Raw genomic sequence first — 22,970 nt, 5'->3', positions numbered from 1 at the left:
CACAAAGCACCTGGAACTCCTGATACTATGGCCATTAGATAAAAAGAAAGGGGGAGATGCCAGTAAATTGAGAAGAGTCTCACAAAGCACCCTGCATTTTTCTGCCTCCAGGAGCCTGGCATTCCTTAAAACATTAAGCCAGCTCCCCCTGCATTCCTGATACTATGGCCTATCTACATCATCGTTTTGCCTGAAAGATCCCCACCCATTCCATTCCTTTGATCTATCTTCTTTCTACCCTCAAGACCCTCCCTGCCTGCAGGGTAATATTAATCCTACCAGTTAACACCCTCGCAACAGTTGCTAAGGAAGTTCCTACCTTTCCAGTCCCATTTTGCCTTTCTCTGCCCCTTTCCTAGCCATTTCCGTTTCTGACTTGCCACTTCTGGGTCTGCCCTTTAAAAGCCTTGGCTCTCTGATCAATAAAGATATTGCACTGCCTCACCACCACGAGCTTCATTCCTGAGTCATCTCCCTCGAGTTGCTGAGTAGCAGCCCAGGCTGGCTCTAGTCGAGTCCTCTCCAACCCAGAGAGTATGTGCCCGGGAAGAGGCACCCCCACACTAGCCTGGTTGATAGCTGCAGACCTGCTTCACTGTTTGTGAAGCGACTCCCCCGAAGGTGGGAAGCTGGAGGCTCGAACTGGGATCCCTACACTGGTCCTTGCACTTTGCACCATGTGCACTTAACCTGCTGCACTACTGCCCAGCCCCCTTTTCTATTGTGTTGTTCTTGTTATTGCCGGATTGGAGAAATCGAGAGAGGGGAAGATGGGGGGAGAAAAAGATAAACACCTGCAGACCTGCTTCACTGCTTGTGAAGTGATCCCCCTGCAAGTAGGGAACCGAGGACTCGGAACTCACATCCTTATGCCCGTCTTTGTGCTTCATCATTATGTGTGCTTAACCTGCCTGGCCCCCAGAAGGAAGTTTTAATGCTGTAGTCTCCTGTATTCTGCCTCTTTCTAAAATAATAATGATGGTGTCCTGAGCTCTTCCAACCCAAGCCTCTTCCTTGGCAAGGACTCTTCAGCACAGGCTAGAGCTGTCTAGCTCAGAAACACTGTCTCAGGACTATATACCTACCCAGTAGCTCCATGTCAATGTGAGGAGAGGGGAGAGGGGGCTTAGAAAGTCAGTTTTTGAGGGCTATGGGACCAGTCTGGGACATCTGAGGAGTAACATCCAAAGAGTGGTGTGTAGTGTGAAACAGTAAAGGGAGGGTTTTTCCAATTCACACCTCTTCCTTCAGTCTTAGGGACTATGGGAAGGAGGGGGAAAAACATTATGTTGGATTGAGTCATTATTAGGCATCAAAGACCAACCAGGACACTCTCAAACCAAAAAAATCTCTTTATTGATTGGTACCATACATGACTCAAATGGTCCAAAAGAAAGAAAAAGAAAAAGAAAAAAAAGGAAAAAGGAAAAGAGAGAGAGAAAGAAAAAGAAAAGAAAATGCACTATAGTTGGGGTGAGGAAGGGACAGTCCTCTTCCCTACCCCTTCTCTCAGCTCCTGACACAATATCCTTCCAATAGCGGCAACTGGATTAGAGAAAACTGTGTGGAGATCCCAGATCCAGAAGGAAGAGTACGGGCAAAGGTGGTACTAATGCTTCTGGAACTGGCCATAGGAAAAGGCAGTGAAGCCACAGAGCTGGGCCTAGACTCATTGGTGCTCTTGCTTTTACCCTGGGCCGAAAGCCTCCACACTTCCAACTGTAAAATGGAGCTGAGGGTCCTGGCTGCCCTGCTACCTTCTAAGAGGAAGGGAAGGGCTACTGGGAGATAAAGATTCTCTGCTTCAGTTGGGGGACAGAGGCCTATTGTTTCCTCATAAGCTCACAACTGGGATACCCTCAGTGGCTACCCCCAGCTGTGGAGGACAGGATAGGACCAGATAAACAGTTTGAACAGTTGGGAGAAGAGTGCTAGAAAGAATGGATGAAACCCTCCCCCATCCATGCCTGCTCAACTGAGACAAAACAAAAACACAGTGACACACAAGGCTGCTCCCTCTTTCCATACTCCCTAGGGGAGGCACCCTCCCCTCCCTCACCCTGGACAGCTGCTCTAGTGGAGAATATACACACCATGGAGAAAGGGGTGGGGGCTGGGACAGAGGGAGTCACAAGCATGAGGGTCCTGAAGGGTGGGGAGACAGGAACAACAGTAGGGAGTTTACGAAGATGAGGCTGTAAATGACACCCAGCCCCATGGCAAGCCACCCCCAACTCCAGTCACCCTGGAGGACAAGGGAAGAGAGAGTCGACAAAGTGTCTCCTTGGTCTGAAGCTCTCAATGCATAAAATGGTATGATACCCCTGACTCCCACGTTCCCCTCCACCTGGGCCCTAGCCCTCCATCTGCCACAAGGAGGGAGGTAGCTAGACTTTTAATAAGGGGAGAGGGGGGACATGATTTTTTTTAAACTTACATTTTTAATAATATTATTTTTTGTTTTAAAAAACTTGGAGCTGGAACAGGTGGAAGAAGGGAGGAAAGAGCCCAGAGCTTTACCCCTCTACTGCCCACCACCTTGGGAGAGGGTGTGGAGAAGGGGCATTCAACCAAGCCCCATAGCTTTAAGTCCCTAAGGGGCTATGAGTATGGACAACCCCAGGCTTGAAAGGGGTAGAGTTGGAGGATGGGGAACCCAGAACATGGGGTGAGGATGGAGGCAAATGCCCTGTGGGGTGGTCAGGACATTTCTCAGAGGCCCAGGGTCCACACAGGCATCCACATGAGTATCCCCTTCCCCCAAAAGGCTCTGCAGAGGCCAGGCCCAGCCCAGGGCCACTGGGGGGGGGGGCAAATCTTGGCATCTGCCCCCCAGCAAGTCCAGTTCCTCCCTGAAGTGGGTGGATGGAGGCTGCCCATTTTAGATGCTCAGTCTCCTCGTTCTATCTTCTGCTCCCTGGGGCTTCGAGGGGTGGGACAGGCAGGCAGAGCGCTGGGTAGCCAGCTGTGTTGAGGCCTTTACTGGGAGGCCTGTGACGTAGGGTTCTCCGATTTGCTTTCCTGGCTGGATGGAGGCTTGCTGTTCCACGGGCTGTTGGCGCCCAGGGCGGGGGAGTTGTTAAAGCTGTCCTCGTCGTCAATGCCGTTGGCCGCGTCAAACTGGGTGTTCTCCAGCCGGGTGATGAGCCTCTCGTCCTCGTCCCCGAACTCCCCGCCCATCAGGGTGGGCTCCCCCACCACCATCACATCCTGAGAGTGGCGGAGGTCCCCAAACATAATCGGGGCAGGGGCTCACCCGACCCAAGGTGGCAGACACCCCCAGAGCCCCAATACCCACCCAGGAAGCTCAATACCCCCACCTCCTCCTTATACCCAAATTAAAAATCCCAATTCCTCTGACACCCTTTGCCCCGGAGTCCTTCCCACTAATGGCCTATGGAGGGAGTCTCACAGCCTTTAACCCACATTCACTAGATTCTGGGACAAGTGACAATCCCTTAGCTTCCTACTCTGTCTCCCCAAATCTTAATGGGCTCCTATGCTTCTGTCCACATGTAAGGAGAGGGATCAAAACCACACATGGGAGGCATGTGTATGCATTCTAGATTGCATACATTCAAGTCTGTGTGTCAGTGAGTATTCTTTCTGATGGTCTGACGCCTCCAAGTCCTCTGGCCTGTCTGTCTGTCACTTTCTGTCCTATGTTGCTATGTCTGAGTCTGTATGATTACAACCACGTATGTGACTGATAAGGACTCTCATCAGTGACAGGAGTCAGCTCATGCTGGCAGAGAACACTGGGAAAAACTTCTCTGTATGCCTATGAATGATCTAAAGCTGGGGCAGGGTCAAGGGTCAGTAGGGGGGCAGCCCAGAAGAGAGAAGAAAGCCGAGATGCTTACAGGTACCTGGCTGGAGAGGGCGAAGGTGCTGGCTGGGCTTTTCTTCTTGCTGTTGCTGTTGTTGGTGTTGCCACCCCCCGAGCTCATGGTACTGCCCCCCGACATCTTCCGTTTCCGCCGTTTGCTGGGCTGCTGCCGTGCAGGCTCCGCTATGCCAGGGAAAGGAGACTCAGGAATCAAGATCCTGGACCCCTCAATGTCCCATTTTGCTACAAGGAGCCTATACCATCCCTGCTCCAAATCTCAGAGCCCCAGGGATAAGGAAGATGCTTCATGAGGAAATGAAAGAGGTATAGCCCTGGAGAGCAGCCTCAGATCTGGTAAGAGAGATGCAGGTGAAAGGCACTCACCGGGGGGCGCTACCATGCGCTGCCACTTCTGGAAAAGGCAGGTCTTGAGGCAGTCACGGGGGCTGAGGCTGTAGGTCTTATGACGGGACATGAGCTCCTGCATGGGCTCGAGTATCACACACAGCTGGAGGCAGAGCAGGGGGTAGAAAGTGGATGTTTGAGGGTTGGGCTATAGCGCAGGAGGTTAAGCGCACATGGTGTGAAACTCAAGGACCGGCATAAGGATTCTGGTTCGAGAACCCAGCTCTCCACCTGCAGGGGGGTCACTTCACAAGCAGTGAAGCAGGTCTGCAGGTGTCAATCTTTCCCCATTTTTCTTTCCCTCCTTTCTCCATTTCTCTCTGTCCTAGCCGGCAACAACATCAACAACAACAATAATAATAAAACAATGATAAAAACAACAAAAAAAGGGAAAATAAATAAATTAAATTAATAAAGTAGATGTTCAGATTCAAGCCTGGACCCCACCACATTGTAGGAAAGCAAACTTCAGTACCAGTAGTTTTTTTTGTTTTGTTTTGAACCAGAGCACTGCTCAGTTCTGGCTTATGGTGGCGCCTGGGACTTTGAAGCCTCAGGCATGAGAGTCTCTTTGTATAACCATTATGCTATCTACCCCACCCTAGAAATTTTTTTAAAAAATTGCCACTATGATTACTGCTGTGGCTCAGCGCATTCATAACAATGAATCCACTGCTTCTGGCAGCCGTTTTTTTTTTTCTTTTCCCTTTAATCCCCCCTTCTTTCTATCTCTTTTTAAAATTTTTTATATTTATTTTCCTTTTTGTTGCCCTTGTTGTTTTTCATTGTTGTTGTAGCTATTATTGTTGTTGTTGGCTAGGACAGAAAGAAATAGAGAGAGGAGGGGAAGACAGAGGGGGGAGAGAAAGATAGACACCTGCAGACCTGCTTCACCACTTGTGAAGTGACTCCCCTGCAGGTGGAGAGTTGGGGGCTCGAACCAGGATCCTTACTCCGGTCGGTGCACTTTGCACCACATGTGCTTAACCCACTGCATTACTGCCCAACTCCCTCTCTCTCTCTCTCTTTTTAAAAATATTTATTTATTTAAATTTTATTTATTGATTCATGAGAAATGATATAAGAGAGAGAGAACCAGACATCACTCTGGTACATGTGGTGCCGGGGATTGAACTTAGAACCTCATGCTTAAGAGTCCAGTGCCTTATCCACTGAGCCACCTCCCAGACCACTTAACATTTATTTATTTTTAAATATTTTGTTTATTTATTTATTTATTTATTTATTAGAAAGATAGTAGGAGAAAGAACCAGAAATCACTCTGGCACATGTGCTGCCAGAGATTGAACTCAGAACCTTATGCTTGAGAGTCCAAAGCTTTTTTATCACTGCACCACCTTCTGGACCACTTAATATTTATTTTTAACCAGAGCACTGCTCAGCTCTGGTTTATGATAGTGCAGGGGAATTGAAACTGGGACTTTGGAGCCTCAAGCAAGAGAGTTTGCATAACCATTTTGCTATCTACCCTCCATTCCTCACCTTTCTTTTATTCAAAAGCACAGAGAACTAGGGGTGGGGGTTACAAAGAATAGGGGTGGATCAAGAACACAGCTGCAGCGCTGCTTTACCCCCTGCAGATAGGGAATAGGGGCTTGAACCAGTCCCAGTGCTGTAACATCTTTAACTTTCTCTTTCCCTGCCTCTGTCTCTACCAAAATAAATAAATATAAAAGAAAGTGAATGTTCAGAGACTCACTCGGAGGTAGTTGAGAGTGGAATTGGACAGCCCACACCGGGTGATGTTTTTGGACAGTTGATCCAGCATCTGGGGGTCTTGGGCCTAGAGAAGAAAAAAGAAAGAAAAAAAATCACTAACGCCTGGTTATACCTGCCCCATCACCTGAACATCATGAGAGTTGAAAGGCTGTTACCCATTTTTAGGTGAATTTTTTTAAAAAGATTTTATTTATTTATTAATGAGAAAGATAGGAGAAGAAAGAAAAGAACCAAACATCACTCTAGTTGGTACACGTGTTGTCGGGGGTCAAACTCAGGACCTCATGCTTGAGAGTCCAAAGCTTTATCACTGCACCACCTCCCAGACCACTTTAGGTGAATTCTTAACCCTGTTGCGGGTCTTAGGAAATGGCAGCCCTTGCCCCAGCCTTCCCACTGCCGGCTCTCACCCTGGGACCTGCCCACAACTTACATGCATGGCAAGGATACTTCGGGGAATGAGCTCTCGGTGCTGCCGGATACTGAAGTGCCACGTCTTTATCCGCATCATGTCATCAAACATGAACTCCAGGTACAACCGGCCCTCCACACACACCTGGAAATAAGCCCGTCATATGCTGTCCCTTCCCCACAGGTGTGAAAGTGCCTATAACAACTCTTCTAGTTCCTCACACTAGCTTACTTCTTTCACCTGCACACAAATATGGGTGATAACTAATAGACTGTCTCCTCATATGCTTGTCACATCCCTGGTGTGTCTATGTACGTGTACACACACACACACACACACACACACACACACACACACACACACACTCACAGTTGAGATCCTTGTCCTCTTCCCATGTAGCTAGTGATACATTTACCAGCCATAAGCTCTATGCTGGAAGGCGCTGTTCACTGGTCTATGCTTGGGACCAGAAAACCATCCTATACAAACTCAAATGTTTTCTCAACATGGCAGCATATCCACCCTCCCTTATTTTTTTTTTATTTTAATTTTAAAGATTTATTCCCTTTTGTTGCCCTTGTTGTTTCATTGTTGTAGTTATTATTGCTCTTGATGTCACTGTTGTTGGATAAGACAGAGAGAAATGGAGAGAGGTGGGGGAGACAGAGAGGGGAGAGAAAGATAGACAACTGCAGATCTGCTTCACTGCCTGTGAAGCGACATCCCTGCAGGTGGGGAGCTGGGGGCTCGAACCGGGATCCTTAAGCCAGTCCTTGTGCTTTTTGCGCCACCTGCGCTTAACCTGCTGTGCTACCGCCCTTCCACCCTCCCTTCTTATACTGTCACTCCCCGTTATGCCTCCCTGGAGAATAGCTGAGTAGTTTATGGAGGGAGGAATTAAACCCTGGTTCTCCAGTGTTCCATATCCAGTAGGGTTGCTGACCTGGGTGAACATGGGTTTGCCGTGCTGGGTCACCATGCTGCCCTGGTCACAGTCGAGAGACACAAAGTTGCTGTGGAATGCCTCCTTTGGGTGCTTAAGCACATAGTACAGCTCTGTAGCACCCCCCTCAAAGATGCTTCGGAAATAACGTGGGATCAAGGTCCGGCCAATGGCTGTAGAGATGGGCAAACTCTTCAGAACACAAAGACTTCAAAAAGGGGTGAGGCATTATGTAAAGATTTTAAAAGGGGTGAGGTATATGTCAATTAAGACAGACAACCACCACTCCATCCCCCCACTTCCTTGGAGAAATACCCAACCGCAGATCTTAGTCACAGATCTGGGAGATCCCCCAGAAGTCACTCACTGTATCTCTTTGGTCCATCCTCCAAGCAGAAAGTGATGGTTAACATGGCATCATCCTCAAAGAACTCAGTTGTGAAAGCATCCCACCAGAGATTGTCACACTCCTATGGAGCACAGGGAGAAGGTGTGTGTGTGTGTGTGTGTGTGTACACAACCCCCCCCCCCATCTGAATGACCCACCTTCCCAGTCCCTTTCCTCTGGCCATACCTCTGTCCAGTTTTGAAGCCGCTTGTTAAGTTCAAATATTCTGTAGTCTGTTTGGTTGCCATATGGTGTATGCCTCCTGAGGAAGTGAGGGAAAGAGGTCAGTAGGAACAGACTCCTCAACCCCCTCCTGCCTTCACCCATGGAATAGGAAGCAGGTGCACCACACACACACACTGGACTTACCCAATCCCAGGCTCCAGGTATGTAGGCGGGTACATGGGAGTTGGGCTGTGTGAGAGAAGTGGCCATGAGATTGGTGGTGGGAGACAGGAATTAACAGGGAGTGCCACCCCCTGCCCTTTTTAGTCACGATGCATTTGGAGAAGGGATGGGGAGTAGACAAGAAACTTACCCCACATCCCGATCTAGCATGGTGCCGGGATGGAAAGGGGGGAAGGCGTTGCCGTTCGGGGGCTCCTTCGGCGAGTACAGCTTGAATGTTTTTGAGGAACAACCTAGGAAAAAAGAAGAAAGGATGCTGAGATCCTCTTGGGAGTTCTCCTGATTGTGAGCCAAACAATGTGGACAACACCTGTTCTCCACTTCTAAATCTTAGTTTGTTTTTCTTTTTTGTTTTTGCCTCGAGGGTTATTGCTGGAGCTCAGTATGAATCCACTACTCCTGGAGGCTATTCCACTATCCCCCTTTTGTTGCCCTGTTGTTTTATCATTGTTGTGGTTATTATTATTGTTGTTATTGATGTCATTGTTGGATAGGAAAGAGAGAAATGGAGAGGAGGGGAAGACAGAGAGAGGGGAGAGATAGATATCTAAAGACCTGTTTCACCATTCGTGAAGCGACCACACTGCAGGTGGGGAGCAGGGGCTCGAACCGGGATCTTTGCGCCAGTACTTGCGCTCTGCACCATGTGCACTTGGACCTGCTTCTCTACCTCCCAAACCCCCAAATCTTTTTGTTTTACTTTAATGAGACATAGGCAGAGACAGAGAGATATACAGAAAGACAGAAATACCAGAGCACTGCGTAATTCTGGCTTATGGTGTTACTGAGGATTGAACGCAGGACATCAGAGCCTCAGGCAGAAGAATGTTTGCTTTGTGTGTGTTGTTTGTTTTGCCACTGGGGTTATTGCTAGGGCTCAGTGCGGGCACTATGAATCCATCAAGCCCAGGGGCCATTCTTTTCCTTTTGTCTTCTAATTTTGATTAGCTAGGACAGAGATAGAAAGGGATATTTGCTTCAGTGCTTGTGCAGTGGACACCCTGCAGGTGGGGAGCAGGAGCTTGAACCCAGGTCCTCGTGCTTGATAATGTGTGCTTTTAACCCAGTGCACTTTGGCCCATCCGTGGCACAAGTCTTTAGCATAACCATTATGCTGTCTCCTAGCCCCTGATTTTGAGAAACAAATACTCAAGACCCCATTTCTTCTTTTTATTATCTGCTTATTTTTTGGCACTGGGACTGAATGATTCTACCATTCCTAGAAGACTTTTCTTTTGTTGTTGTTGGTTTTCCTTTCAAATTTCATATAGAGGAGGAGAAAGAGAAGAAATGCCAGAGCACTACTCCACTGTTTATGGTGGTCCATATAGTGTTTCCATGAGGTGCCAGGAACTCCAACCCAGGTCCTTCCTGGTAGTAAAATGTGCACTCTAGTGTGGGAACCATCTCCTGGTCCTCCATTTCTTTCCTTTTTTTTAAAAATTGTTATCTTTATTTATTTATTGGCTAGAGGCAGCCAGAAATTGAGATGGTTGGGGGGACAGAGAGGGAGAGAGACACACCTGCAGCCCTGCTTCCCACTCGAAAAGCTTCCACCTGCATGTGGAGACCGGGGGCTCGAACCTGGAACCTGGGTCCTTGTGCACTACATGTGAGCTCAACCAGGTGCGCCACCATCCAGCCCCCATTTCTTTCCTTCTTTTAACCAACATACTACTCAACTACCACTTGTGCCTGAGATGAATGCAGGACCTCAAAACCTAAATTCTCTCTCTCTCTCTTTTCTTACTGGAGCACTAATTAGCTCTGGCTTATGGTGGTGTATGGGATTAAACCTGGGACTTGGGAGCGTCCGTTTCTTTGAACAACCATTATGCTATCTAACCCAACCCAAAGCCTAAATTCTTTAGGTCAGACACCTAAATCCTTTTGTTTTTTAATTTTATGTATTGGTTATTGGGTGCAGACAGAAATAGAGGGGAGGAGCAAGTAGAGAGGGAAAGAGACCCCTGCAGCTCAACTTCACTACTCATGAAGCTTTCTCCCTGCAGGTGGGGACCAGGGGCTTGAACCTGGGTCCTTGCACACTGTAGTGTGTGCACTTAACCAGGTGCCTGGCCCCACCTAAATCCTTTACATGACTACTATACTACCTCTCTACAACAACCCCCCAACCCAATTTCTACTTGGGGTTGTACACTGGATGATACAAGAGGAATGGAGTGGTCCTGGAGGCGGCACAGTGGATAAAGCACTGGCTCTCAAGACCCGAGTTCAATCCCTGGCAGCACATGTACCAGAGTGATGGCTGGTTCTTCCTCTCTTTCTATTTTTCTCATGAATAAATAAAATGCTAAAAAAAAAAGAGGAATGGAAACTAGGAAGAAATATCAATACCACAGAATAAGAATAAGTATCCCAACATTAGAATCTAATTTTGACAAGCCCTCTTTCCATCTATATTCTTTTGTTCAGTGACCACAATCTCATGAGGTAGCAGGGTAAACTATATCACTCCATTTCACAGATGAGGAAACTCAAACTTCAAGGGGTCTTGCTAGTCAGAGCTAGCCTGGGATCTTCTGATTTCTTACGCACTGTCCTATTGCCCTCTGGAGACCAAAGTCTGGGGTGGGTTGCCAACTCCCTTCTCTTCCTCCACCCTCAGGGTCTAAGCAGTACAGGGGAAGAAAGATAAAAGGGGGGTGGGGTGTCACCCAACCAGATAACCAGTTGGGCCTTCTGCCTCCCCCACCAACGGCCTCTGCCTTATCAGCCTAGCCCCCTCCTCCACACCCATCAAGGGTATTGTCTCCAAACCAAAATCCAAAGTCTCAACTTCTCTTCTTTTCCAAGACTTACAATGGGTTAGGGAGGGGCACAGGTCTTCACTGGTTGGTACTCTACTCAGAGGCCTGGGAAGGAGCCTATGGGTGACAGTGCCCAGCCTGGGTGGCAAATGCTCATTCATGTGCTCAAGAGGATGTGTGTGTGTGTGTGTGTGTGCACGCGCACGTACACCTGTCCCTACTCCCAGCCCACCCCCCAACACAGTCTTTCCTGACCCTAACAACTCGGTTTTCCCTTTCCCTACCAGGTAGGAGGAACTGAGGCACTACTCCAAAGGTCCTGACCCCAGTTGTATTTAATTCCTGAGGTTCCCACAACTGGTTTTCATTAGGGAGAGTAGCTGTATTGGTTGTTCCAGAGGACCCCCCCCCCAATTTAGATACAAAGTCTATTCTGTTCCTTGGGGTGGAAAGACAAAGGAAGACCCTGTGCCAGAATGTGACATTTAATTCTCTCCCCAGGGTCCCCTTCTTATGATAGGGGCAAAAGTAGTGTCCCAAAGGGGCCTACACTACAGTCCCTGAAGGTGCCGAAGAGTCAGAGCCTGTGTGTGCTTGCACACACGTGTGTCTCATCCTGCCTAGCAGGCTTTCACCCTCAGCTCGCCCCAACATGTCTACCAAGGGCTGGGACCCAACAGCCCCAGGCAGGATCAGGGTGCCCACAAGCCCTCACCCTTGCTCCTGGCACAAAACACACACACACACACACACACACACACACACACACACACACACACAGTTCACACAGCTCACCAGGCCAAGCCACCCCTTCCCCCCAAAAAACTGGCCCACCCCCTCCAGTCTTAGAACTACCTGAAGAAAGCTCAGCTCAAGACCTTAAAGAGAGTAAGGTTGGCAAGAACCTGGGCTCCCCTCTTTCCCTGGAGCACTGACTGGGACTAAGTAACAGTTCCCCAGAGCTAAAGCCCAAAGCTGGGGGGTGGGGGCAGGAGAAGGCCTGGATGTGCACCTCCTGTGAGTGGACATCATCAAGCCCAGCATCTCTCCAGAGCCATAGCAACTACCAGTAGCCCCAGCATGAGCGCTTGGAGGGAGAAGAGAAGGGGAGGGAACACCACCCAGACCATCTGTCCCTGTTGCAGCCTATCCCCAGCAGCAGGGGTAGAGAGAGACAAGGTGGGGGTGGGGGTGAAGGGGACATGTCACCCAGCCTTGGGGTCAATGGAGCCCCCCTCCCACCTTGAGCAATCTAGGGGCTTGTAGGAAGGGGGATGAAGAGTGAAGAGCCTAGAACTTGTAAACTTTCTCGGGATGAAAGCTGCATCCTGAGGTGGAAAGGAGGTCCGTCCAGCTGGGCATTGCCATGGTAACCAGCCTGACCTGATGGCAGGGCCCCTCCCTTGGGGGGCTGATCCTAGGTCAGCAGGCGGAGGCCCTGACCCAGAAGCACCTCTTTGAGCAGGCACACCAGGCCTGGGGCGGTCTCAGGACCTTTCACCCACCCCCGGCAGGCTTGCAGGTTGCTCAGACTTACCTGGGAGAACTGAGGGATCAGAAGAGGTGTAGGGAGTGGCTGGGAAGCCGAAAAGGCCCTAGCAGGGGTGAGGACGGAGGGGGAGCTCAACTTCAGCTGCTCATGTCCCGAGTGGGACAGACAGGCCTGGCTGGGAGCTCCACTCCACCGGCTGCACAAAGACTCGCTTGCACAGCCGGCCGCCCCGCCGTGGCCGCAGCCCCGGGGGAAAGTTACAATAGCCACCGCGCCGGGGGCCCGGAGCCAGGGGGCCGGCCTGGGGGGCGGGGGGCCGCAGGGAGTCCGGAGCCTTCTTTGTTTGCAGGGTTTCCCTCAACAATGGCTGCTCCGCTCTTTCCTCTCCTCCTCTTCGGCTCTCCCAGCCGCCGCCGCCGCCTCTCTCTGCCTCTGCCTCCGAGCAGCCCGCCCGCCCTCCCCAGGCCAGCGGGCCCCTCTTCCGGACGCCAGGAGCGGCAGTGCCCAGCACGCACACTCACTCACACTCGCACACGCACAGACACACCGAGCGCCCGCCGGCTCCCTTCCTCTTCGCCCTTTCTCCCTCCCTCCCTCCCTCCACTCCGCGCTCTCCCGGAGCCTCCCTCAGAATGAGGCCCCAGGGCGGGCGGAGGGTGGAGCTGCCCCGCCGGCCCCGCCCCCTCCCGGAGAGGGAAGAGGAAGAGGGAGCGAGGGAGGGGAGAGGGAGGCGGGCAGGGAGGGCTGCTGAGAAAAACAAAAGAGAGACAGAGACTCCAGAGATGGAGAGCGAGCCGCTCGGGCCAGGAGAGCAGAGTGGACTGGAGGGCAGCCCTGTGGGGTCCAGGAACTGGGATCCCCCCGCCCCAGCCCCAGATGTGGCGCTCAGCAGTGAGCAGAGCCTCCCCTCCCCTCCCTGGGATCCCCAGTGATCTTTCAGGGTGAAGGCTCCAGCCCCTGCTGAAACCCCAGATCAGCTGGTGGAGGCTGAGGAGGTGGGGGTATGTGTATGGGGGGCTATATTGGACCAGACACCTGACTTCAGCCAGTAGAAGGGAAGGGGTACTCTGCACTACCTGCCCCAACCCAGGGAAGTTCTAGCCAGGACTTAGATGGGCCTAAACACGTGGAAGCTGGGGAAACTGTCAGTTAGCTCAGGCAAAGGCCTAGCTCAATCTCTCTCACAAAACCCCTAAGGGGGGGGAAAATGTATGAAAGGGTGTGTGTGGGGGGTGGTGGTGGTTATAAGTCAGTCCTACCTGGACAGAAACACACACACACACCAAGTGCAGATGTTAGATCTCCTAGTTCTTTACAATCTAAGTCCCCCCCCCTCCATATTCAGAGTCCCACACAGGATTCCTTGTGGCATTTCTCAGAGACACTGGTTGACTGTGCCATAATATTGCACCGGGCTCTGTAAACAGCCTCCACACACTAATAACAGATCACTTTCATATGAATATACACTCTAATCTGTGCTGCACCAGAAACCCCCAAACACAGAGTCCCTGTCAGAACTGCCTTCCATTCGCACCAGGACTTGTGATACCCATACCCCTCCCTTAAAACTAACATGAAAACTGCATTCTGGCCCCTGTACCCTGACAGACCATTACAGATACACCCTTACTATTTGCCACTCAAGAGACTCACCCCAGAAACCACCCTCCCCAAAGCCTGCACATTTTTTTAGTTATTTCTCATTTATTTATGTTTTTCAATGAGAGAGATACAGAGAAAAATACACAGGGATCAGAGCACTACTCAGCTCTGGTTTATGGTGATGCTGAGGATTGAACCTGGTACTTTTGGTGCCTCAGGCATGAAAATCTTTATTCATAACCATTATGCTATCTCCCCATCCCCACACTGTTCTCTGTCACAGTCTCTAAACACTGTGGCTTTCACAATCACATCCACATTTACAGAGACTTTCAGCCTGCAACCTGCTGCCTACCATCAGGACTTGACAAATCCTGATGGACTCCCTAATTTACAGCCCAACTCTGGGATAAACACACACACACACACACACACACACACACACACACCACAGAGGACAATCCCTGCTGTGTTTTCATGCCTTGAAACTTTCCAAAGTGCATGCACAAGCAGTACCTCAAAAGATCCTTAACATACATGGTCTTCAATTATTCTAACTGAACAGATCAATGCCACAGGGCACCCTTCAAACCTTACCACCACCACCACCACTCAGGCTGGAACCTGCACTTCTTACTCCTTTCAATACAGGCCTAGCCCTTGGCTATTACAGTCATTCCTATCCCCCTGCCCCCCTGAGGGAAAAGCCACTCCATGTCCCAAATGACTGTTTACATGGGGGTGGGGGGAAGGTCTCTGCTTTGGCTCTTTACTCCCAACTTAAGAATTCAGAAGCCTCTACACAATTGGTCTCAAAATTGGAGAAGGACCTCTAAATACCAAGATGCATCAAAACTCTAGCTTTTCATTCAAAGTGTGTTCATTTCTAGATCCCTTCTGAGGCACAAATATTCCTTTCTCAGTTCTAACTGAATCTCTACCCCCCCCCACCCCCAGGCACTGGGCAGAAGAGGTCCCGTTAAGGACAGCAACTCTGAGTTAGAAGGCCTTATAATGAGGGAGGGGGGAATGGGGCAGCAGAGAGCGGCTAAGAATGTCCAAGATGAGGAGGGAGCCACCCCTCCCGGATGTGGGAACCCTGCAAGGCTCTAGCCTGCTCCTTCCACAGACTAAGGTACCAGCCCTGCTTCCCCACGCCCCCCACCCCCCACGCCTGGGCCCCTGGGGCTCCCTGACCTAGGCCTCCAGTGTGCCTGCCCCCCTTCCTTTGTCTGTGCCCGGCCTCCCGTTGGCCTGGCGCTCTGCCATCCTCCTCTTCTGGCTCCCAGCCGCCACCACTGCCGCCTCCTCCCCTCCCCCACTCCTCCCTGCCTTAACCCTTCGGAGCCACAGGCTGCCCCAGACAGGCCCTGGCCCCCTCAGCAATGTGCCTCAGGTGATGCCTCTGAGCTAAGAGTCTCTCTGCTCTTGCCCAAACCTCCAGAAGCTGTTCCGCACCCCCCGGAGCACTATGGGAGCTGGGTCTGTGTGTCTCTTGTGTTTCCTTCTGTGTGTGCATGTGTGTGGGTCTGCGTGTGCTCTGGCTTCCTTCAGTCACATGTGTGGGGCATGTGCTGTCTCTGCCGGGCTGAGGGAGGAGGAGGAGCCGGGAGACAGCAGAGCACAAAGAAGAGACCCAGGCAGGCAGGCAGCAGACAGGCGGCCTGCCAGAGCACCTCAGGCCTCCACCTCTGGGCTACTGATGCATGGTGGGGCAGCGTGTTGGGGACAAAACGGGACATACTGCCATGAGGCCATGATGCTCAGCCATGTGCTTTCACCCACCCTGGCAAGCCTTCTTTACTCCAACTCCTACCCTTCCCCACCCCTGGGGACACTCTCAAGCCTCTCTGTGTGGTTCTCCTTGAAGTCTAACCTCCATTCATCTGTGGGACCATCCACAATGTCATTTGCATCCTGAAATAAGGCTCCCCACTCTAAGCTGTTTTTTACCCCCTCATCCCAACCAGGCCACCTGATACACAAAAGGAGTATGCATTTGGGAGAAGTAACTGAAGTTGTCCACACACACACACACACACACACTCATTCACTCTCCACTGGAGAACAGGTCCTTCCTGTCCCCAGACTGTACCAAGACACACCGAGGGGGGAAACTTTGTTTCTCCCATGGGAGAAATAAGCACCCTGCCCCAACTTCTGGGCCAACCTCCCATCTACCTCTAGCCCAACATATCCATCTCCTACTCACCTAATCCAGCTCTAACTTATTCAGAGCCTTGGTTTCAGCTATGCTCATGTGTGGTGATGGAGGCTCAGGGCCTTGGGGTGGACCCAGTGCCTGTCCAGGTCAGAACAAGGAACTCAAGCACAGGACCATCATAAAGAACACACACGCACACGCACACGCACACGCTGGTAGGAAGAATGGTGAAGGGAGCAGGCAGAATTCCAGCTCAGCAAGATCCTTCCCTTCCTCCTCCACCCTCTACAATAGAAGCCATGGGGTTCCCACACCCTCTACAATAGAAGCCAGGGGGTTATGGTTATTGCAGAATCCTTGGGATCTACTAGCTCTCCCTCTAGGTCCCCTGCCCCTAAAACATCAGCCTTAGCAGGCACTCTAAATATGCTCCCTGCCTAACCCAGCCCAACTTGTCCTTGTCACATGACTTTCAAGGAAGCTTCCAAACCCACCTTAGGGGAAGAGAGGGAGAGAGAGACAGAGTGTGTGTGTGTGTGTGTGTGTGTAGGGGGGCAGTGTGTGAAGAGGATGCCCAACTGTGGGGCATGGGCTTCTGGAGAACTAGGTATATTTAGGACCAATGAGTCCAGACCAGGTTGGATTTTGGAACATCCCACTTCCAGAAGAAAACTGCAGCCTAGAACAGAAAATGGTCCTGGAGATAATTCAGGGACTCAGAGTCCTGGGAATAGGGTAGGCAATGTTCTGAAAAGGACCTCTCCTCCTGGCAGTGAGGAAGGGTCTGCCCCCTCCTCAGAAAAAAACTCTGATGGACCAGGGAGAGAGCATAGTGGTTATGCAAAAGACCCACGCCTGCGACTAGGAGGTCCTAGGTTCAATCCTTGGCACCACCATAAGTCAGAGCTGAGCACTACTCTGGTATGAAAACAAAAACAAACAAAAACACCCTCAGATCAGGCTGTCACTGGCAAGTGCTTTGGGGAGCCAAATACCTGAACCTCTGTCCTCACTTAGGGTCAAGCATTGCTGCCGTCCACTCACTCAGTACCCTTGCTTGTTTGGGGCCGCCACAGTGCCCCCTCCCACTAGGGCGGAGAGAGATGCCAAACCCAGGAGCCCAATTATCTGGGCCCCCGGGAGTACCTCCAGTCCCTCTGGAGGACCAACTTGCCCTGGCAACAGGCAGGGCTATTGGGGGGAGGGGAGAAAGTTGGGCCTCAATAATCCCCCCCAACCCCATCCAAATAGTCATCAGAAACAACCTGTATGGGAGGGGGTGTCACAGGATAAGTGGGGGGGAACCACACAACCTAAACCAGCCAATCACAACTCTATGATGACCCGAGGGGGGGTCAAAAGTCCAGAGTCACTTCTGATTGGCTAATACCCTGGAATTCTGGGAATTTAAACCCCCACCCCTTCCCAATTAGCCTTCCCCAACCCCCCCCCCAAAAAAAAAAAAAACACCATACATACAGGCTATCCCCAGCCACCCCTCCCCAGGCCTCGGGGCTTCCGCGCACTTAGGACGCTGGAAAGCCCTCCCCCTGACTGAGCCCCCCCCACAAGCCCCCGCCACGCCATCGACGCCCCACACAAGTTCTCGCCACACAAGGGGTGAGGGATCCGCGGGGAGGGAGGGGCCGCGCGCCCCACTCACCAGGACAGGCACAGCCCACTGACATCTTCACATCGCCCGCCGCTGGGGGCCCAGCCGAGTCACGGTGCCCGCCCCGCGCGGGGACAGGCCGGGCATGAGCCGCCGCCGCCGCCCGCGGCCCCCGCTACCCTCGCCGCCGGCCCAGCCCGGCCCGGCCTCGGCCCGGTGCGGGCGGCCCCTGGCTGCAGCGAGGGGCCTGTCAGGCGCCGAGCAGACAGGAAGGAAGCCAGGCAGGAAGGCGAGCCGCTCTGCGTGTGTGCGCGCGGGTGTGCGCCCCCGGAGTGTGTCCGCGTGCGCGCGTGTGCGTGTCTGCGCTCCCGCCGCCCGCGCCGCCGCTGGCCCCCCGCGCCGCCCGCGCTCGCTCCCGCTCAGCCTCTGCCTCGCGCTCGCCGGCGCCCGCGCTCCAGCCCCCGTCGCGCTGGGCCGGGCTTTATTAATATGCTAATTGCCTGCTAGTGGGAGGGGAGAGCCTTGTCAAAGTGACCCGGGCGAGCGTGGCGGGCGACGGCGACGGCGACGTGCGTGCGCCGCGGGGCCGGGAGCGCTCGGGGAATGGTTTTCATGTGACGCAGCTTTTAAAAAAAGGAGACGGAGGCTGAGACCCTGGAGAGGGAGGGCCGGGAGGCGCCGCGGCGCGCTCGGTGTCAGGCCTCGGCAGCGGCGATTTGCCGGAGCGGGATCCCGGGCTGCGAGAGGCGGAGCCTGGGGGCTGAGAGGTGTAGCTGCTCTGGGCCCCCGGCCGCGCGCCCCGAGAGAAAGGCACCGCCGACCCCCGCCCCTGCGCCTCGCCGAGACCCCAGGCTGCCTCCTCGCCCCCTTGCTACGCGCCCACGCCCCGATGTGGGTGTGGAAAGCGCTAGCCTAATTCCTGTAGCAACCGCTCGGTTTGCTCCCTCTCCCTGAATTAACCACTCCTCCCTTGCCTGCTAAACCAGTTGGGACTAGAGCAAAAAGGGTTAATTAAGTGGGGCACCCTCCCTTTCGCCCCTACCTCCAATCCCCACCCCCACCCCACACCCGACCAGGGTTTGGGATCTGCGTTTTGGTGGGAGGGAGAGGTTGCGGAATGACCGCCAGGTTGGGCTGGGGAGGGGGGGTCCGCGGGCCATCTTCCCCCCTAGTAGACTCTGACTCATCAGGCAGACACTCCTCCCTTCCCTTCCCCCTTTCTCCTTGCACACCCCACCCCCGGCTGGAAGCTGCTCTCCTTTTAGGGCCTCGGAGACTGGGGAGAACTGGAAGCCGACCACCCCAGTGCCCCCCTATCTGCAAGGGCTGAGGTCGAGGGGGGGAGACGGGGGCGCCGGTGAGGGCGGTGGGGAAGAAGGGATGAACTGGAAGGTCTGTATCAGGAACACTTCTTCCCCAGGGAGGGGCCTTCTAACCTTGAGTCACTCCTCAAGGACTCCCCAGCCCAGGCCTGGGAGGGGGGCTGTATCTCCATCCCTTCCCCAAAGCCCAGCCTCAGCTGCCTCATAAACAGGAAATACCTATTAGCTGGGAGGAGGGAGAGGAGGAGAACCGTCTGGAGGAGAGAGTTGGCCCCCCTCCCTTTGGGGGGGGGTCCACATGCTGGCGTCTCTTAAACTTCAGGGTGGGCTCCAGGGCTAGAGGCTGGGGACCAAGGCAGGCGGAGGGGGTCCTTTTCCCCTTTGTTACTTAAGAGGGAATTGCTAGGGAAGGTTGCCTCACTCCAGCCCACAGATGCTCGGCTGGTTGGGGGAGGGTTACAGATGTGGAAGTTTAAGCGTTTCTAAGACCCTTTTTATTCACCTTAGCACAGCTTCTACCGAGGGAGCACCAATAGAAGGGAGGATGCTGAGTCTGGAAACTCAAAGGGGGCGTAGGAGAGGTTAGGTAGGGACCAGTGAGCACACACTCCAGCGCTCCCGTCCAGGTTACAGTCTCCCACGCCCAGTTTTCTTTATCCCACCCTTCCCCCCACCCGCCCAAGGTGGGGGTGGGCAACCAGGGGGTCTACATAGGGACTTGACTAAAGCCACCTACGTTTACTCGGGTGTTCCTTTTTTTATTTTCATTTTTTCCCTTTTGTTGCCCTTGTTTATCGTGATTGTTGTTATTGCTGTCGTTGTTGTTGGATAGGACAGAGAGAAATGGAGCGAGGAGGGGAAGACAGAGACGGGGAGAGAGAGATAGACACCTGCAGACCTGCTTCACCGCCTGTGAAGCGAACCCCTTGTAAGTGGGGAGCCAGGGGCTCGAACCTGGATCCTGATGCGTATCCTTGTGCTTTTCGCCATGTGCATTTAACCCGCTGTGCCACCGCCCGGCTCCCACACGGGTATTTCTGTGGCAGCATGTCCTCCAGCTCACCCCTCCCCACAGTTCCCCAGACAGTGGTCCACACTGGAAGAAGTACAGGCAACCCTAAAGAAACAATTTGAATTCCAGCTTTGCCTCTCATTAGCTGACTTCCCCCACTCTGAGCTTTAGTTTTGCCCTCTGAAACCAGTACCTGTTGAGAATCAAGACTGTGTTACTTTAGTTTACCTGCTGGGTGCTAGTCATCAAATCTGTACTCAATATGCCATAGCCACCTTTCTACTTTCTTGGAAGTTACCTATTATTTCAAGAACGGTGGGATTGGCTGGTGGATTGGAATTAGTGTAGGAGAGGGGTACCTGCTTTCATGGCTTTTGCTCTTGGCTGTTTATGAATTGTGTCCCCCAGTTCTACTCCTAAAACCATTTATTCTGAACAACTAGTTTGCTCAGATTCTATGGTGATCACCAATCATCTAACTGGACAAAGGGATTGTAATTCACCCTATAGGAGATTTTGTTTCTTCTAAAGAGGAGGTTCCTTTCTCCTAGGTTATGTATGTGGAAGGTGGAGACCAGAAAGAAGAATTTGTTGAGCATACACTGTCTTTTTGGAGGTGTTTCACAATTGAGACCTCACTCTTCACGAGAACCTTTGGAAGAAGGTGCTATTACCTCTACTGGATAAGTAAGAAAAGCCTTTGGGGTGGTCCGGGAGGTGGTGCAGTGGATAAAGCATCAGACTCTCAAGCATGAGGTCATGAGTTCAATCTCCGGCAGCAGATGTACCACAGTGATGTCTAGCTCTTTCTCTCTCCTCCAATGTTTCTCATTAATAAATAAATAAAACCTTAAAAAAGTCTTTGGGTCAGTTGCTGATGTCACAGACAATTTCACCTGTTACGGTATCTGCTGTGTATTTTATAGTTTGGCATCTTAAATCAAGACCATGAGTTCATTTGTTCAGGTTTATTTGTTTTTAAGAATTTTTTTCTGTCATGGAGGCTTTTATTTATTCATTTATTCCCTTTTTTTTTTTTTTCCCTCCAGGGTTATTGCTGGGCTCGGTGCCTGCACCATGAATCCACTGCTCCTGGAGGCCATTTTTCCCCCTTTTTGTTGCCCTAGTTGTTGCAGCCTCGTTGCGGTTATTATTGCCATTGTTGACGTTGCTTTGTTGTTGGATAGGACAGAGAGAAATGGAGAGAGGAGGGGAAGACAGAGAGAGAGGGGAGAGAAAGACAGACACCTGCAGACCTGCTTCACCGCCCGTGAAGCGACTCCCCTGCAGGTGGGGAGCCAGGGGCTTGAACCGGGATCCTTCCGCCGGTCCCTGCGCTTTGCGCCACGTGCGCTTAACCCACTGCGCCACCGCCCGACTCCCCATTTATTCCCTTTTGTTGCCCTTGTTTTATTGATGTTGTTGTTGTTGGATAAGACAGAGAAATGAAGATAGGAGGGGAAGATAGAGAGGGGGAGAGAAAGACATCTGCAGACCTGCTTCACTGCTTGTGAAGCAACTCCCCTGCAGGTGGGGAGCCAGGGCTTGAACCGGGATCCTTAATATTTTCTTCTTTTTTTAAAATTTTTTTGTTATCTTTACTTTTTATTTACTGGATAGAGACAGCCAGAAATCGAGGGGGAAGAGGGTGATAGAGAAGGAGAGACTGAGAGACACCTGCAACACTGCTTCACCTCTTGAAAAGCATTCCCCTTGCAGGTGGGGACTAGGGGCTCAAACTTGGGTCCTTGTGCACTGTAACATGTGCGATTAACCAGGTGAGCCACCACCTGGTCCCAGGCTTTTTTTTTTTTTTTTTTTTTTAAACCAGAGCAGTGCTTAGCTCTAGCTTGTGGTGGTGCGGGGCCTTGAACCTGGGACTTTGGAGCCTCAGGCATGAGAGCCTGTTTGCATAACCATTATGCTATCAACCCCTGCCCTTAGGCTTGTTTCTTTTTTTTTAATTTTCCCTTTTGTTGCCCTTGTTGTTTTTTATAGTTGTTGTACTTATTGTTGTTGTTGTTGGATAGGACAGAGAGAAATGGAGAGAGGAGGGGTAGACAAAGGGGAGAGAGAAAGATAGACACCTGCAGACCTGCTTCACCACCTTTGAATTGACCCCCTGCAGGTATGGAACCGGGGGCATGCGCCAGGGTCCTTAAGCTGGTACTACTTGCTTTGTGCCATGCGTGCTTAACCCATTGCTCTACCTCCTGACTCCCAGCTTTTTTTTTTCTTTAAGTTATCTTTATTTATTGAGTAGACAGCCAGAACCATAGCATAATGGTTATGCAAAGAGACTCTAATGCCTGAGGCTCCAAGGTCCCAGGTTCAATCCCCATCACTACCATAAGCCAGAGCTGACCAGTACTTTGGTAAAAGAAAAAAAAAAAAAAATGGGGCCAGGCAATGGTGCACCTGGTTAGTTGCACACATTACAGTGTGCAAGGACCCAGGTTCAAGTCTCTGGTCCCTACCTACAGGGGGACAGCTTCAAGAGTGGTGAAGCAGTGTTGCAGGTGTCTGACTGTCTCTCTCCCTCTCTATCTCCCCCTTCCTCTCAATTTCTGGGTATCTCTCATTTAACTAAGTTAATAAATTAATTAAAATATTTTTGAAACCAAACAAACTGTGTCTGCAAAGTGGTGTGGCTAGTATGCTGCTCTGCTATGTTCTAAACCCAGATTTGAGCTCAGCATTCAAGGAGGCTTTGGTGTGGCCTCTGTCACTGTTTCTAAAATTAAAAACAAACAACCCCTACCACACTACCCCCCAAAAAAGGAAGGAAGGAAACTGAAGAAATGAAGTTCAGGGACTGGGAAGTAGCTCACCTGGCAGAGTGCACACTTTCACCAGATTCAGTCCGC

The 22,970-nt window shown here is 51.7% G+C and overlaps 1 protein-coding gene and 1 long non-coding RNA gene across 4 annotated transcripts; one reads left to right on the top strand and one right to left on the bottom strand.

Annotated features, from left to right (window-relative positions):
* Positions 1 to 1,337: 1,337 nt before the first annotated feature.
* Positions 1,338 to 18,213, bottom strand: LDB1 (LIM domain binding 1). 3 transcript variants are annotated; one of them, XM_007533834.3, is made up of 11 exons: positions 17,821 to 18,213; positions 8,256 to 8,358; positions 8,087 to 8,131; positions 7,904 to 7,979; positions 7,697 to 7,799; positions 7,330 to 7,502; positions 6,408 to 6,530; positions 5,955 to 6,038; positions 4,214 to 4,337; positions 3,864 to 4,012; positions 1,338 to 3,210 (listed from the first exon to the last, which is right to left on the bottom strand). In XM_007533834.3, the coding sequence occupies exons 1-11, from the start codon at positions 17,843 to 17,845 to the stop codon at positions 2,980 to 2,982; spliced, it is 1,236 nt and encodes a 411-aa protein (XP_007533896.1). In that variant the 5' UTR covers positions 17,846 to 18,213; the 3' UTR covers positions 1,338 to 2,979. The 3 variants fall into 3 exon arrangements, with proteins under 3 accessions (XP_007533896.1, XP_007533899.1, XP_007533898.1); XM_007533837.3 differs by having other exon boundaries at positions 3,870 to 4,012; XM_007533836.2 differs by lacking the exon at positions 17,821 to 18,213 and adding an exon at positions 12,434 to 12,946.
* A 266-nt stretch (positions 18,214 to 18,479) lies between these two features.
* LOC132532764 (uncharacterized) lies at positions 18,480 to 20,961 on the top strand. The gene is made up of 2 exons (XR_009544684.1): positions 18,480 to 19,100; positions 20,655 to 20,961. It is a non-coding gene; the product is annotated as an uncharacterized LOC132532764 (long non-coding RNA).
* Positions 20,962 to 22,970: the final 2,009 nt, after the last annotated feature.

This window comes from Erinaceus europaeus, chromosome 14 (assembly GCF_950295315.1).
Source record: "Erinaceus europaeus chromosome 14, mEriEur2.1, whole genome shotgun sequence".
NCBI classification, from domain to species: Eukaryota; Metazoa; Chordata; class Mammalia; order Eulipotyphla; family Erinaceidae; genus Erinaceus; species Erinaceus europaeus.
The sequence above is the reverse complement of the archived record's forward strand: the minus strand, read 5'-3'. Positions and strand labels throughout refer to the sequence as shown.

What these genes read in the sequence shown, in the direction of transcription:
- LDB1 (XM_007533834.3), bottom strand. Translation starts at nt 17,845, where the DNA reads ATGTCAGTGGGCTGTGCCTGTCCTG. An exon ending in AGTGGGCTGTGCCTGTCCTG is followed by an intron (nt 8,359 to 17,820) that starts GTGAGTGGGGCG and finishes CTTTTTTCCTAG; the next exon opens with GTTGTTCCTCAAAAACATTC. An exon ending in GCAAACCCATGTTCACCCAG is followed by an intron (nt 6,531 to 7,329) that starts GTCAGCAACCCT and finishes GCTTATTTCCAG; the next exon opens with GTGTGTGTGGAGGGCCGGTT.